The following is a 15,218-nucleotide window of genomic DNA, read 5'->3' as shown; positions in this document are numbered from 1 at the left end:
AGAAATGTGTCCTCACTCTGAACCTGCCATATTCATCCTAAATCAGGCCCAAGCCAATATTTACTTTTATGCAGACATGCCAGAAACACATACCAGCGCAGTGAATGCTATGGTTTTAAGCTACTGTGAACAGCCTGAGAGAAAATTAATCATAAGACTTTATGCCAACCCCCAATCTACACCCTCTCAGTGAAGAAAAAAGCCCACTAGAATGCAGAGTTTGCAATAAATCATTCAGTCGCGACGCCTACATGTGACACCTACACAAAGCCTACATGTAACCTCTGTGCAACCTCTACACCAGCGCTAACTATCTACCAGACGCCCACTCAGCACAGCTCCTTCTCCCTGAGGTCCCAGTTTAGACCGGGGACGCAGCTGTTCTGAAGACTTTTCCTCATGCGTTTTCATATCTATTATGCATCCTTACCCCCCCCCCCCCCCCCCAGAAAAATGCCCCTCCCCATTTCTTACGCACTCAAAATCGCTCCTCTGTCTCCCTCTCTGCCCTGTGCCTTTTTTTCCTCCCTTATTTCTTCTGCAGATCCACTTTCAGCTCTTTGGCTAACATTTAAGGTACGCAGAATTGATGGACGCACAAAGAAAAATACAAAGTCAGACACAGAATGAGCCAGCGCAGACCCATAGAAAGACTTTTAACGCAAAACAGAAATGCTCCCGCCCTCTAATGTGAGCATCCATGAGCATGACACACAACCATAGATCAGAGTATTGTTCCTTCATCTTTACTACCTTCACTTATTGAGTGTTGAGGCTTGGGACTATGTTTCTGTGGAACTCATGTTCAAGAGACACATGGACTGTGTCAGTCAGAGGGGAGAGCAATGATTCTGGCATCTTCACTCCTATCACTTCAAAACTGTGTGACCATGCGCTGACCATACATCCTCTTGAGTCCTATTATCTCAGAAAGACACAAGTAAGGGCTGGAACAAAAATCAAATTTGGGGAATAATTCACTTTCTTGCCAAGCATTGGATGAAAAGATCGATACCACTCATGTCTTTATGCTAAATATGTCGAGACAGCCAGCAGCTGTTTAGCTTATCTTTTCTTAGCTTAGTTTAGATTATCTTAGCTTAGTGTAAAGACTGGAAACTGGGGGAAACAGCTAGCCTGGCTCTGTCTAAAGGTAACAAAATCCACTGATCAGCATCTCTAATGCTCTCTAATTAAGAAAATATTTCCTTGTCGTCACCTTAAGGCTGTCCAGAACACAGCGGTGAGTCACTACTAGGCCTGCTCACTTATGACAGAGGTCCTAATCACGATTATTTATCTCAGTTACTAATCACCTTGCAGACATCTTGCATTTGTTGAACATTTAAAATAAACTTGTCTTTTTAACAGTGGATTTTCTTGAACCTTACTTTGGTTCAAGAAAATTTTACTTACTTGAACCAACTGAAAAACTGGCTCTCGGGTTAACTAAACACACCATACCCTGGCTGAGAGTGTGTTTGGACTTTTAGAAAGGGGTGAAAGCACATTGCTGTAAAGAAAAGGGAAGCCAAAATTGTGATTGAAAATACAATCTGATTAATCACCCAGCCCTAATCAAAGCCCCTGGTCAAGAAATAGTACGGCCCATGTGTCATTTATACACTGCAGTCTGGTACAGATTAAAAATCTGGCCTGATGAAGGTATAGGTAGGTGAAGGTATTTTCGCAAGTTAGACAGTGTGTGGGAGTCTTTTCTACAAGTTTTACACTTCTCGTCCCTCTCCTATGCACCTGTTTGGAAATAGATGTGCGGAGTATTCCTTTGTTTAACAGATTAACAATAATATACCATATACCATATACCATATATACCATATTAATTCTTGAGCTTCAGATGTGCTGTTAGGCAGATTTTGTTCCCTTTGGACAGAACCAGGCTAGCTGTTTCCCCCTGTTTCCAGTCTTTATGCTAAGCTAAGCTAACTGGCTGCTGTCCCTTCATATTCAGTGTGGTGTTGTGGTATTGATCTTCTCATCTAATTCTCAGCAAGAGAATATTCCCTGTATTCTCCAAAATGCTGAACTAATCCTTTAAATATACCATGCTACTGCCTGATTAGTTGGTTTAATTTTTGCTTAGATGTCATTAGATTTTGCAGCCATTATCAATTGACAAACTTCAACTAAAAACTGCGATCTGAGAGCATTTGGGTCTGTAACAGCTTCCTAATATTGATAATTTGATTGACTCAACGTGTTGCCCAGCCCTTAGATACATAGTGTAAAAAAGATAATGCGCCAGGAAGTCAGCACTGAAGAAATTTAATCCAGCATCACCAACTAGCATGACACCACCACAGCCATATCTTGAAACTACAGGCTTTATTCAGCCACTTATCTTGTGCTATGACCAGTTATGCCAGCTATGTCTTCCTGTGGGCTGCTACTCAAGACACATTATCTGTAAGTGAAAACTATCTGTTCTATATCTAACAGAGGCCCAGGCTCTGCAGGCATAATTAAGTGTGTGCATGCATGTGTGTACTTTTATCTTTATGGATATATGTGGAGTAACTAAAGAAGGCGTGCTGGTGAAATATTAATAATGTCTGCTTGTTTCTGTCTCTTTCAGTTTTACTTCCTGACACTGGGACCAGGAGGACAGACATGGTCAGACGGGATTATTGGTGGGTCAGCCGGGTTGATCAAAGCCAGCAGGGAAGAGTTAAGACAGGCAGAGGAGAAAGGGGCAAAAAGATCTTAGGAGGATTTGACTATGTAACGAGAACACAGTTCTGTTTTAAGATGTATAGACAGTGAGGACAGCTTGTACAAATGGTGGACGCATTTTCTTTACATCCTTGAGTAATTAGATCCTGTTCTCTCTGTCTCACCCTGTTCAGCCAGTGAAGACAGCTAATGAGGGAAAGTCCACATCACATATGACTACCACGCAGTGTGTATGTGTGTGTGGATATAACAGGGCAAGGGCAGCGGGGCATAGGGGTCGGACAGTAATGGCAGTAGCATATTCAGGCCTCCTACTCTGGAATGCAGAGTGAGGGAGAGACACAACACTCTAATTCACTCGCCGAGAGTCACTGAACTATTCTTAGTCCAGTATGTGAAGTGGACTCCCCCTTCCTCCCCTCCATCACCCCTTCCTTAGGGGCTGTGAAAAGAGACTGGATGGACGAGTTGACGTGGTGTCTATTAAGGTACTGGGATGGCGAAGCTGGATGGAGAGCTTTAGAGAAGAGAGAGAGGATAAAAGTTAAGCTGCAGCGAGGCAAAGCCCGGTCAGCTAAGCCTGAATGGAGCAGTTCACTGGCTGTGAAGCCTCTCCAAAGAGCCTATTGTAAACGTACATTGGCACAATGCATGGAGCCCCGGGGACCTCTCTCTCTCTCCTCCTCTCATGTGACCTCTCACAAACACTGGCATAAAAGACAGACACATACTTTCTCTCCATCCACTTCTCCTACCTAGACTAAACTGACTTTTTGTCTTCTAATACAACCGGCAGTGTGACACTACAAGGTTACATGTATTTGAATAGAAAAAAAATGAACTTCCTGTGCTCACACCCAGCACATACACTAGTGAGATCACTGCACAGTCTCACACAGAGTTCAAACAGTGGGGGGATTCAGCAACTGACAGTGTCACTAGTGACAGTGACAAGCTCAGATTTTTTTTTCCTCCTGTGCTCTCTTCTCTTTGCTTTTATTGCTCTGTCCTTTCTGAATGAGTCATTGAGAAGATGGGGACAGACACACACCAAGGCCTGGCAGTGCACGGTCCTACTGTTATCAGGCAAACACGGCTGAGTCGTCTGCAGCTCAGTCATAACAAATGTCAAAGAGCTATTCATCTCTTCTAATCCCTTTCTCTATTCTCTTGTCGTCATGCATATACACACACAGACCGGTGACACTAGAAGCATTCACTCAACGTGACAAGGACTGAGAACTGAGGAGCGGGGTGAATGTATACTAGTTAACTTTTAAAAAGAAGGAGGGAGTAGAAAGGAAGTGTAGGCAATTAGGGAGTTTGTGTAGAGATGATAAAGGCAAAGAAGAAGAAAAAAAGGCGGAGAGGGAGCAGAGCAGAAGGTAAGAAGTGACAATATAAGAGGGAGAAAGTGGAGGGAAGAATACAGGGGGAGGTTTGACAGGAGGAAAAGAATAAGTACGTGTCACCCCGCTGCTGAAATCTCTAAAGTGATATGAACACACACTTAGGTTACACCGCATGACGAAGGTGCCCCGAAGAGCTGCACAGCATGGCTTCTCAGAAAAGCTATGTGCTGAGTTGTTCAGAAACACAAAATGTGTGATGTGTGAGAGAGAGACGGAGCAAGTATGACACCCTGTCCCACACTGTCAGCCTGCACAAACACAATCTAGGAGGTGACATTTCACAACCCGGTCTGACACATATAGAGTATAAGATATGACAAACAACCAAACACGAGATGGAGAGCACAATGTGAGGCGTGTGACTCATCACAGACATCGGCTACAATAGGTAGTGGATCCAAGAAGTGGCATAGATTCAAAATAATTATACACAAATTTTGAATGTACCTGACGCCAACAGCTTTATTATTAGTTCAGTATTTTGCTTTTAATGGTGTGTGTCTGCTGAACATGACTAATGTCACACAGTGCCATGTATCAGTGCTAATTTATCTACTGCATAATGAGGGTTTCCCCTTTGAAACTGTTCAGCAGAGGGGGTCACCATCCATCTTGTTCTGTGATCAATTTATCAAACACCTAATGGCCTAAACAGTGGACTCAGTCATTAATAATACAGCTTTTGTTGTGTGAACCAGCATCTCTGACTTACATTCATATATTATTTAAGTTTTATGATGCTAGCGGTCATAAAATCCTGATAATCATTCTGTACGGGGCTATTTTAATAGTTCCACTGCAATGTAAAAGGCCAAAAGCTCTGTTCTTAATTGCTCTGATGGGACAGACTTTGTTGTTCAGTTTCATTTATATGGTTGTACAATCAGGCTGTGGTATGATTTCCAAAACCCCAACTTATGTAAGAGAATAACTGTATTGGCAGGCAGAGAAATGTTGCCTCTGTTGTTTAGTGAAGCAGCTTTATATGTGACTCTATGGAAATAAAGGCAACAGCACAGAATTTGTGTTTGCTGTCCAGAAGTGTTGAGAAACCGAGTCTCTTAAAGAACTGGAACATGAGAGTCCACCGGGACGTGAAAAGTAAGTAAGTAAAGTAAAAGTAAGCATGCAAACTTATGAGTGTGGCACAAAAATAAATGCATATACACTCAATCTTGAGGCTGTTAATGTTAACGAGACACCCTGACATTTGTACGGTGTACATTACGTAGCCTACACAAAAAACATGCACACAGCCTGCTAAACGTTTGGTTAGACACACAAATTCAAACACAGGACTTAAAGTCCTCTGCAGCTGAGCCTGCAAACTCCTCTGAGACACAAGACAGATCTTCTGAATCGCTCTCTTCCTCTTCTCACCATCCCTCCCTCATTTTCTTCCTGGTTTTCCCCTCTTCATGATCTGGCTCTCTAAAATGATAAGACTGTTGATGTCTGACCCAATTATAGGCTTGTCTCTGGCTCCAGCTTCACTCCTGTCCCTGTCCTACCTTGGCCTGTCTGGATGTAATAACAGCGTTTCATGTGACAGAGACGTCAGGATCAGTGCAGATCTTCCATTCAGATTAGTCATCATGAAAGCAATGGCCTCACATGAGAGGAGAAAAATGGATAAATAAGATAAATAAATAAACAGGAGGTGATGAAAGATGGAGTGGGAGTTCTGAAAGCGGTTGAAGGAGGCGGGCTAAAGACGCAATAAAAATAATAATTGTAGCAGCTACACAAACCAGCGAAATTAGTTTATAATATATAATAATATATGGGAGCGTAGGAACAGAGGAGCAATAGATGAGGTGAAAGACTAGTAGGTAGGGCTGAAGAATATATTTACATTTTTTCAGTATCATTATATAAGACAAGATGTCATCTTAGATTTTGGATATTGGATTTTTCTGTTGTCTTTTCCTGGTTTTAAAGGCTCTGTTACAGTAAAGTGCTGCAATTTTCTGAGCTATCTAGATTGATCTGGCTGTTCTATTATTTGTCTTAACCTATTTAGCCATTATATCCCCATTACCGATGATTGTAATATAGATATCTAGGAATCTGGTCAGAAACATCATGACATTTGATTTTCTCCATATCGCCCAGCCCTGGAGGGGGAAAGGAGAGATATGCGAGGAATGCTTCCTGTTAGAATTACATCCAAATTGACCTTTCTCTGTTGCCGTGGTAACAGAGGCATGGCTGTGGGAGCATAGGCTAATTACTGGTAATCTAACTGGTTCCTCTGGGACAATTGATTTTCAGCATTATCAGTTTGACTAACTCGCATGAGACAGCCATATTAGTTGGTGTTGCATGCTGCCGGCGACTGATTAACGTGACACTGACGACTCTGTTCTGGAAACAGGGCGGCAGCACTCTGAGGTAAATACCACGCTGACACACAAACCCATATGCATGCTACGAGATTTTTACGCAGCCTAAATGGTTGCTTTTTCAGAGCAACCACAACCACAAGCATCACACAAACACATACACAAAGTCACATTAGGCTATGCGTGTATGCAGGACAAACAGGCAGGTCAGCAGTCATGCACAATGCATCCCAGGCAGTCGGCATGATATGTCATGAGGGGAGAGCGGAGTCAGACTGACAGCATGTCCCCCAAAACGACCACATGCGTTGGGTAGACATGCCCCCCGCCAACAAACGACTGCTGCACACTGTCTGACACAAATTTTAGCTCCAGACAGACAAACATGCCCAGTGGTGCTATTTTACTAGAAGAGTAGGCAGAAAGGCAGAAAAATTAAGGCTGATGTGCAGACACATTAATAGAAAGCAGAGAAAATTAAACTAATGTAACGAGACAAGCCAAAAACAACCTCATTCCCAGACAGAGGAGAGGAGATCCTCAACAAATCTTTGAAATACCCCATCTTCCTTCCTTCTTTCCACAAAGTGTAAATTGAGATGAGTTACATAACAAATGGAATAAAGCATGAGTGAGTGAAACATAAAAAAAGACAAGCTAGAGGGAGGTCAATGAAATACGAACACCTTTTCAATATTTGTAAGCTTTGGGTCATAAAATGTGGAAAAATACAGGAGGGCAAAGCACTTGAACATGGACCTTCTCTCTATATGTTGCAGCGTGAGTGTGCGTGTTCACATTTTAGTGTGAAGGCCAAAGAACACACACTGCTCTCTGGAGAGGAGAGCACGCACATGAGCATGGAGGTGAACCGCACTGGTAAAGGAGCACCATACCAAAGGGTTTTTGCACGTTTAAGCCCATTAACTCTAAGTCACATATATTTAACATCACTGTCAGACAGTTTCCAAAGCACTACATGCATTTTTAGAGAGATTTCATACCTTCCAGGCAGCTCTTAAAATAGATGAGACATTGCTGATAGAATTATTTGAATGGTCTAACTTTCTAACTACACCACTGAAACAATTTGAGTAGATTTCATCTCATATCTTGAGTGAAAAGTACCTAAATTTAACAGCTATGACAGACTGAAACTTCTTCAGCAAAGAATATATGTCATTTTTAAATATATTACACAACTGATTATGCATGAAAAACCAAGAACCCTCTAGCTAAGAGACGATAGTGCTAACCACTGTACCACCTTGCCACTCAGACTCTCAACTGATCATGCCAATTTTTTTTAGTTGACCACACTGTGCTCCACTGATTGGTTCATGTCTTCTGAGAAACAGCAACCCAAGAGAAGTATGCAGCGTTTGAATGCAGCTCAACACTCTCCCATCCCACGAATGAAACTGACTTTGGCCCTGCTGCATGGGCGCTCACACATGCACACACTGCAGTGCAGGGATCATGCAATATCTTATCATTTCACTTGCTGACTGTTATGTTTCATTAAAAAACTTTTCCAATTATGAATGACTAGCTCCGACAGACAGGGCATCAGAGAGAGTGAGTTATGACACTCAAGGATTATGGCACCCAGCATACCGACACAACACCACTTTATCCTGTTAAAACAATATTCACAACTTGGATTAATTTTTATGAAAAACCCTTTTGATTCTTTTGATCTGATGACCTTTACAGACTAAAGGAATATAAATAACTTACAGGGTAATCAAGGCATGGACACATAATTTGAGGTCGCGAACAACCTGGTTTTATACATCCAAAGAACTTCTACTAAAAAAAATGCTTGGCAACCAGACCAAGTGTCTAATTAGGACAAGTGTTAATTTGTCAAAATGTGTAGCCACACCAGGCTAGTAAAAGGGACTGGGCATCTAATTGGGCCTGGGCTTTTAACTGAAGTATTACAGTAAACTGTACTCTTGTCTTTGGATCAGAGGTAAGAAAATACTTAAGAACATCTATGATCTCAGTCACTGTTTTCTGTTGTCTTCAAGGCAGCCATTGGTGTGGAAATAATTGTTTGGGTAATCATTTAGTTGATCAGCACAAGATTAATCAACAATATTTTGATAATCTATTAATTTTCTAAAGTAATCCATCAAGCAAAAACAACAGATTTGCTCGTTCACATGTCTCAAATGTGAGGATATACTCTGGGAAATTGTGATGGGCATTTTCACAATGTTCTGACATACTGCATGTTGACTGGTGTTGGGACTGCACCCAACTCAGAATGATGTCAGTCTGATCGGATTTGGCTGTTCAATACAAATATTTAGCTATCCATTCCTCTTTTTTCATACTGAGTTTGAGAGTTTGAACATGGCTAAGTGGATCGTTCAGGATGTCTGTGAGGCTCACATTATATAGTAAACAAGCAAAGTGTGCCCTTCAAGCATATGCGTGCTAACTACCCTAACAACGGATCAGAAGTCTGCAACATTTTTTGACAATGCTAGATAGCTAATAAAAGCCAGAGACTGTACTGTAGTAAGTTGCTGTGTGCTGTAAATTCACCACTTCTAAGCAGAAGGCAGATGATAATGTTATCTTAGAGCCGACTGGGCAAAGCCTCTCTTCCAACTAGTGTTGTCAAAAATGTCAATTTATCGATTCACATCCATCCATCCATTTTCATCCGCTTATTCTGGGGCTGCTGGGGCAGCAGACTGAACAAAGTATTCCAGACATCTCTCTCCCCACAACGTTTTCCATTAGATCCAGAGGCGTTTTCAGGTCAGACGCAATACGTAATCCCTCCAGTGTGTTCTGGGTCTGCCCTGTGGCCTTTTGCCAGTACGACGTGCCCAGAAAAACAAGACACCTGGGATGCTTCCTGTGCGCCTCCTGTTAGAGGTGTTCCGAGTATGTTGATACACATCGGCTCTGAATATTTGAAATGGTTTAAAATACTTTCAATACTATCGTTACAAGGGTACAAGCTGAGTTTTCTCATTCTCTTGTCGTTAACGTTTACTGCAGCCACTCTGCTTTTCTTGCTACTACTGTTATGTTGTAATAATGTCATGTTATAGCCTTGTAATATTCATCTTTGAAATTGTAGGCCCTCAATGTCAGCTTTCCCCATGGTATTGAAAATGCTATCGAATACTGATATCTTTTAAGGTACTGTATCGAAGTTAGAAACTCCAGTATTGTGACAACACTAATGTAGACTTGACAGTTATCAATAGAAATGATGATAATCGATAATAAGCTAATGTTAGTTGCAGCCATAGCCAGTATGGTACCCAAAAAAAGAATTGCAGAGATTTAAAATAGGTGATGGCAGTACACAATCAGCATACATCAGCAGCAGTAATGTCATACAGAGATTTATAAGCTACATTGGGGAAAAAACATTGGTATAATGATTAAACATTACAGGTCCATCTCTATGACTGGAGAACAGACACTGGCTTGTAACTAGATGGAAAATTCCCGGTGAATGCCTGGAGACCGGGTTTGGTCACCAAAAATAGCCAATACGTGATCAGGCATGAAGATAGTACCATAAGGGCACCAAGGATGCCAAGCGAGAGGAGTGGCATGCCAAAGGACAAGAGGACAACCATGATACAAACACCAAACATTAGGATACCATGTGGAAAATTCATGTGTATGCATATGGCCTTCAGCAATGAGTGAAGGCGACTGCATACAACCAATCCTGTGCTGCTGGGCAAATAAACTCTGTGCTGCAGTGGGATGCCAGGGTGGGCATGTTGGCCCCGATTGCTGGCTGTGTGGTTAGTGTGGCTGGCATCCTCGAGGCATGGTATGACATGTGGTTCATCCCAGCAGGCAGCCAGAGTCACAACAAGAATGGCACTTGTGTCTAAACTGCTATGCCTGCTCACTTTTGCAGAGAGTCATAATAAACACTCTCAGTCTGGTGCCAATAATCAGAAATACTGTTAATTTTGTTGGAAATGTGATGTAAATACTGCACTTCGGGCGTGTTTGACACAAAATCTGCTTCACTATGTTAATATATTTAACGCATTTAGCATATGTCAGTCTATTTATATATCCAATTTCATTGATATTTGCTGTGTCCAGCAGCTCAGAGCCAGACAGAGGCCAGAAAAGATGTAATGGAAAAGAGATCTCATGGTCACTGAAGCAACAAACTCTACTTTTTTTTAAACCAGAACTCAACCACCATTACATCCTTCATTCTTGTATCTATCTACCCTTCCACGCTCCCTGCATATTTGGGGATGGGTGGCCCGACCGCTACGAGAAACAGTCAAGTAGTCAGTGATCACTTTCACAGAGCACTTCATCAGAGGAAAATGCAGCATGCACCGGGGGGGATTTACCAGGTATCATGTATGCTACACACTTATGAATACACACACATTTCAGAAACTGATCTAACCTGACTGGGGTAGCCATGCAGAGCAGTGGAACGATGAGAAACAGAGAAAAACTGTGTCTGAAACAGTGAAGGCATGGAGAGATGGGGGTAAAACCAGGAGGGGTGGGGGTGGGGGTGGGGGGGGGGGGGGTGATGTTAAGTGAAAGAGGAAAAACTGACTACTATGAAAAGAGAGAGGGGTCAGTGAGAGACAGAAAGAGGCTCACGCTTCATTGAATGTTATGCCATAGGGCCCGATTCTGCTGACCTGGTTTCTTTCACCAACAAAGGCGGTGCGTTAACAGCACACTCACAAAAAAAAAAAAAAAGCGTCCACACACACAACGCCTATGGACATTTACACACCCACTTGACCTAAACCTGTGCGCACAAACGTTATACCTGCACATTTACACACATGCTTACTCTCTTATCCAGCCTCCCCTCTCCCTCTCTGTCTCTCTACATGCCTGCATCCTATACCTAAACATAGAATAGCTTCAAGTAATTATTTATGACTTCTATACTGTAGCTTTTTCAAGATATAGAAAGGAACTAAAACCAACTACTCAGTCATGCACCAAAGGCAAAAGTAGGTGTCTTTGCACATACTGACACACATCAAAGTATAAGCCATTCATTTCCATTTCAGTTCTCACATCTACTAACAACAACTTCACACTTTTTTCATAAACTGGTTAGATGTTCTGGTAAATTCTGCATAGGGGCGAATAACATAACAACATATATGTGTGGGAGAATATAAACTTGCTAACCACACTGTGATGTTTATACTTTTGAGCCTTTTGTTGGCAACTTTACATATTAATCACGGGCATTGTTTATGGCAAGTATGTACTTTTATATGATTTGTGCACTTTTGTAACAACATGCCTTGAAATGAGGTATTTAATTCATGGTTTTGGATATCATTTCATCAACTAACAATTTCTCAATTAATTATCCAGGAGATGTGTTGCATTATGATATATTAGAGGGTTTTATCCATGTTCCCCACCTCTCATCAGCATGCATTTCATCTGGAGTTGTTCCGATACCAATACAGATATTGGAAATGCCTTCGATACTGTCTAAAATGCTGGATCGGGTATTGGCGAGTACCCAGTCCGATACCACATTACTTATTAATGAACTGTAAAGTAGTTTCACACTGAAAAAAAGTATTTTTGTGCTATTTTAATGAGCTGCTGAGGATGTATGAATGTTGTACACCTAAAGGTGAAGCAATTTTGATTTCGTTGTACATTGTATCATGACAATGAAGGTCTTCTCTTCTATTCTATACCCTGATATTCATTCTTCTTCGCTGCTCTAAAACCGCAGCCTACACAGTAAGTTATGCTGTGCAGCAACAGGAAACAACTGTGGCAAAGAAGATTTGATTTACTTGAAATAGTGGAACTCTACCAATATGTCAACAACTTGGCACAAAGAAGGTTTATGGCTTTCATTCTTTGTGTGTATTTCTACATGTTTTGCACAAAGTTTAACCAGAGAAATGCCAAACAACAAGGATACCAATCATTATACATCCATTCAAGGTTAGTAGTAAACAGCTGTGAACTTTTTTAACACATTTGTATGGGATCGGTACTTGGTATTGGCCGATATGCAAGGTCAGGTATTGGAATCAGAATCAGGAAGGAAAAAATGGTTCTCCAACTCATCTCCAACTTAATCAAGCAAATAGATTATATTCATGAATAAACTAAAGATACTGAGCACTAATGGTCAGAAGTTATTTGGGACTTTTGAAGCAAAACCTTTGAGCACTTGCTCAATAGAATTGGTCGCCGTGGTAATATATGTGGTAGTATATCTGGAACATCAGACTTTGTGCAGTTGCAGTCTTTTTCTGCTGCATAACCCAGCTTCCACATGACCCACATTTAATTAACATTAACATTAACATTTAAACATTTTGACTCGTCATCATAAGAGAAGTGCAGGTGTAACATGCACAATAATTGAGCTATCATTAATTTTATCTTTTTTTTTTTAAAGATTTTTTTTGGCCATTTTGCCTTTATTGGACAGGACAGGTAAGCCTGAGGGGGGAGAGAGAGAGAGAGGGAGGATGACATGCAGCAAAGGGCGACAGGCTGGATTCTAACCCGGGCCGCTGCGGCAACAGCCTTGTACATGGGGCACCTGCTCTGCCACTAAGCCACCAGCACCCCCATTAATTTTATCATTTAAACCTGCTTTCCTACTGTGAGGCAGTTGCTCAGTTACATGTGGATTGTACACTGCAAATTAATGGGATCTTTAATGAAGAACACAAACATGTTGACAGACTATATTTAATGTCTTAATCAGCCCAACTGCTTGTGTTTAACGCTGTAAAAGATGGTGATAATGGCGGGACATCAGGCATGCTCAAGTACCTTCTGCATGTTCTCACGCAATGACTATCTCTCCATCTGTCTTCTGCATATCTCTCACTTCCTTTCCTTTAACTAGTCACTTGTTTGATGTATCTTTTCTTGAAAACCGCAGACTTGATGACTCCAGCTGCAGTGCTTTTAGGCAAGGCAGTGAAGCTCAGTGTGTTTTGCATTGCAACGTGTGCATCAGTGCACTAAATAATACCCATATAAGGTGCCTCACAAGTCAATTTCTACATCCAATATGTGAATCAATAAACACTATTCTGTCATACTCCATTTGGCAACATGACAAATGCATACTGTCAGTAAACCTTCGCTCTTAAGGCTCATGCTATTCTACTGTATTCTGATCCATTCAGCCGACCCGGTGTCAGTGGCAACATCTGGCTGCTCATGGAAAATTTTATTCTGTATTCTCTTTATACCAATCAATTCTCACTGTGCTGTGTTACGCATGTGTCCCACTGACACACTAACACCAGAGTGAAGAGGATGTAGAGTAGCAGCAAAGATACTCGAGTGGAGTGACCTCTCTCTATGCTAATCTCTACAGCATGGACACACATACTGTAGACACACACACGCATGCAATAAAAAAAGGTAAGGTGGAGGATTTGTCCTCTGCCAGATGAATGAAAAGGGCATCAATCCGAACACAAATCCCTCTCCTTGTCTGTGAGTGTGGCTGGTTTTTCCTGGACTACCCCTCCTCCCTCCATCATATGTGTCAATCAGAGCCTCTCATTATAAGGCGTGACACACCCACTGGAGCATGCATTTCACAACCCACGACATTAAAATAGGCTGATATGAGAATCAGTCGCAAATGAAGCCTCATGATCGGATCCATCTTCAATTTCCCTGTCCCTCCCTCCATCTTTCCTGGTGTTTCTGTGCACCGCTGGGCAGATGTAAACCGCTGCCTGTGTCATGCCGCATCCCACTATCCTACAACCGAGCCGCTATTTACTGCATTTCATTCACTGGAGCCAGCCACACTGAAATAAACTCCAACCCACAGGGGAATACGATAGGCTCCACGACTTTATAGCCACATTACCAGCCAATAAGCGGGTTTTTCTTTTAATAGTGGAAAGAAATGTAGCGATCCCTGCATCTGCTGAGCGTTTTCCATGTTTGAATTGTTCCCCCTGCAGGATCAATAGACAGGGGCTTTGCAGCGGTGCTGCACCGTGCTGCTCGTGCTCATCCACTGCAAAGAAAGATGCAACATGAATGCCAATGTCAGATGTGCCGGGGCTGAAGCGCAGCGGTGCGGAGTCTGGAATCTAATTCACTTCCAGATGCAAAAGATTTGACGGACGCGGCGTTCAGAGCTCAGAGCTGTAAAACGCGTCAGGCCCACAGGTGGTGATGCGTTTTTCCCCACTACCACCATGTTTTTACAATTCATACGGGTCCACTCACCGTCACTGCGGAGTGTCTGACTGCGTTGCACGCCGTCTGCCGTATCTCCGCCGCGGTCCCGGGTTTCAGCAGGTTCTTGGTGAATCTCCGGGTCGACTCGGCTGCCATCTCCTCATCTGAGCGGTCAATTCAGCCTGCTAATGTCTGCTGCAGTCACACCGACCTGGCCCTCGCTCCTAACATGAGCCGACCGAGCTGTGTTTACACACACACATACGCACGCACACACGCTTCACACACAGCGTCCGCACACACGCAGCGCGCGGAGTGCAGAGGATGCCTGTGTGCCGAAATTGATGTGAAACTGCGCTGAATCAAAAACACCATTTCCGGTTATGACTTTCAAATTAAAACATCTTTGGCGGACCCCAGCGATGTGGATAGTGGTCTGAAAGTGGTGCATTTATTTTGAAGGCAAAAGCATCACTTGTAGTGTATTCATTATGTCTCCCTTGGCCCACTCCATTATGTGAAAAGATAATGTTCACAGTGCTGCAACAGAATTTTAATTTAATTTCCATTA

The 15,218-nt window shown here is 42.3% G+C and overlaps 1 protein-coding gene across 1 annotated transcript in view; it reads right to left on the bottom strand.

Annotated features, from left to right (window-relative positions):
* Positions 1-14,972, bottom strand: part of dock10 (dedicator of cytokinesis 10) — an 83,134-nt gene extending 68,162 nt beyond the window's left edge. Inside the window, exon 1 of the mRNA XM_049576079.1 lies at positions 14,696-14,972. Coding sequence (XP_049432036.1) covers positions 14,696-14,803 — 108 coding nt within the window. The 5' untranslated portion in view covers positions 14,804-14,972. The remainder of the gene's footprint in view (positions 1-14,695) is intronic.
* Positions 14,973-15,218: the final 246 nt, after the last annotated feature.

Source organism: Epinephelus fuscoguttatus, linkage group LG5 (genome assembly GCF_011397635.1).
Source record: "Epinephelus fuscoguttatus linkage group LG5, E.fuscoguttatus.final_Chr_v1".
Classification (NCBI taxonomy): Eukaryota; Metazoa; Chordata; class Actinopteri; order Perciformes; family Serranidae; genus Epinephelus; species Epinephelus fuscoguttatus.
The sequence above is the reverse complement of the archived record's forward strand: the minus strand, read 5'-3'. Positions and strand labels throughout refer to the sequence as shown.